The sequence below is a fragment of the Seriola lalandi genome, unplaced genomic scaffold (assembly GCF_002814215.2).
Source record: "Seriola lalandi dorsalis isolate HSWRI2012SDOR001 ecotype SW California unplaced genomic scaffold, Sedor1 jcf7180002054953, whole genome shotgun sequence".
Lineage (NCBI taxonomy): Eukaryota > Metazoa > Chordata > Actinopteri > Carangiformes > Carangidae > Seriola > Seriola lalandi.
This window is the reverse complement of record NW_019525504.1, coordinates 2,293,752-2,295,356: the sequence shown is the minus strand read 5'-3', so window position 1 is coordinate 2,295,356 and position 1,605 is coordinate 2,293,752. Positions and strand designations below refer to the sequence as shown.

The window sequence follows — 1,605 nt, the reverse complement described above, 5'->3', positions numbered from 1 at the left end:
AAGTGAGGGTAAGTTTTCCGAAATAGGTCCGAGTAGAAACCACACTGAGTGAACACAGTGCCCTTCCTCTACGAAGTTGTTAGAGTTTAAACAATTAAACAAATAATTAACATGATAAAATTAATGAAACGTTACAAAAACGTATTTTCATGTTACACATAAATATCATAGCTTTTATCTTTAACGTTGGGTCAAGTGAGTAAATTAACAAATTAAAAGTAACGTTAACTATGCATAAAGCCGATAACGTACATATTTTGTTAAATTAAATTGTAAGATCACTGTTGTATGTGGGCTACAGCTGCTAAGGTTTTCATTTTTTTCACATGTATTAACGGATACGTGTTCAAAAATATAGAAAAATGTAAACCAGGCAGAGAGAAATTTTTTTCGAGCACTTGTACTTGTTCAAATCACCTGGAGTGATGTAACGGCTTGCTGTGATCCTGGAGCGCAGTGGGCTGTCAGTCAGTCTCAGGTGAAGCTGCCGCTCAGCCTCCAACTCTCACAGTGAGACGGACGCAGGACCGACATGAGGATGACCTGACGGTAAGAATGCCTGCTTTGAAAGGTTATTTGTTTTCACTTGTTATACTTACTTTTACTAAACTGTATGTAGCCACAACCCCTGAACATGTTAATGTCATCACAGCACACTCAATAACTTCGTGGAAATAGAAATAAAATAACAAACAGGTGTAAAATTATGAAATGTAATTTTAGTCTTAAAATGAAAGACTACACATGCCCTTGATAAATTAATCTTAGTGTATGTTTGTTTGAGTCTCAGTCTATTAGGTGCCAAAGCCTGCTGTTGTGGGGAGGGGTTTTGACTGGAGGTCTGAAACACTGGGAGTCATGACAGACTTGTGGCTGATTTCTGTCCCACTGGATAAGACCAGTTCAAACAGTGTAGAGAAACTCAAGCGCACCCTTTCCAAAACCAACCTGGCCTCCTGCTGCAAGTTCTCCATTCCAGATCTCAAGGTGAGGCTGTTTATCATCTGTCCCAGTGACGAGCCAAATAGGTTGTACAGAGTAGCCTAAATCAGGATCTGATATATGATTTACTATGACAATTAGCACGAAGAATTGTAAGAATAATATTATCTTGTTGTAGCCCTGATCAGTGTATTTTAGTTCTGTTCTGTGTTTATTTATACCAGTAGAGTAGAGTGTAGCTGAGGAGGATGATGGTGTTTGGTGTCCTTCTCTGTTGAAGGGATAAAGGCTCAGGTTGCTCTCTACAGTTTGAGGCAAAATTTCCATCTGACCCATTTCACTCAGCGTGATCAATGTTCACCTTGACTCCCAGGAATCGCATTTTAAGAGCTGTTTTTCAACTCTACCAAGACTTCAAACTTGAAAACCCTTATATTGAATGTGATATGTGGACACCTTCAGGCTGAATCTTAAAAGCCAGTAAGCTCACAAGCGGTTATACATGCAGAGCACTAACTGTGTTGTCTGTGCTCTGACCTCAGGTGGGAATACTGGACAGTCTGCTTAGTATGTCAGATGACCTCTCCAAGCTCGACACACTGACTGAAAGGTAAAAAGGAGCAGGAAGGATGACCCAAACTGAACATGTTGCCTGTGCTGTGT

At 40.0% G+C, this 1,605-nt stretch overlaps 1 protein-coding gene across 1 annotated transcript in view; it reads left to right on the top strand.

Annotated features, from left to right (window-relative positions):
* The first annotated feature begins 795 nt into the window (after positions 1–795).
* LOC111645523 (V-type proton ATPase subunit C 1-B-like) overlaps positions 796–1,605 on the top strand; it is a 7,399-nt gene continuing 6,589 nt past the window's right edge. The window contains exons 1-2 of the mRNA XM_087170555.1: positions 796–987; positions 1,485–1,552. Of these exons, the coding sequence (XP_087026681.1) occupies positions 859–987; positions 1,485–1,552 (197 nt within the window). The 5' untranslated portion in view covers positions 796–858. The remainder of the gene's footprint in view (positions 988–1,484; positions 1,553–1,605) is intronic.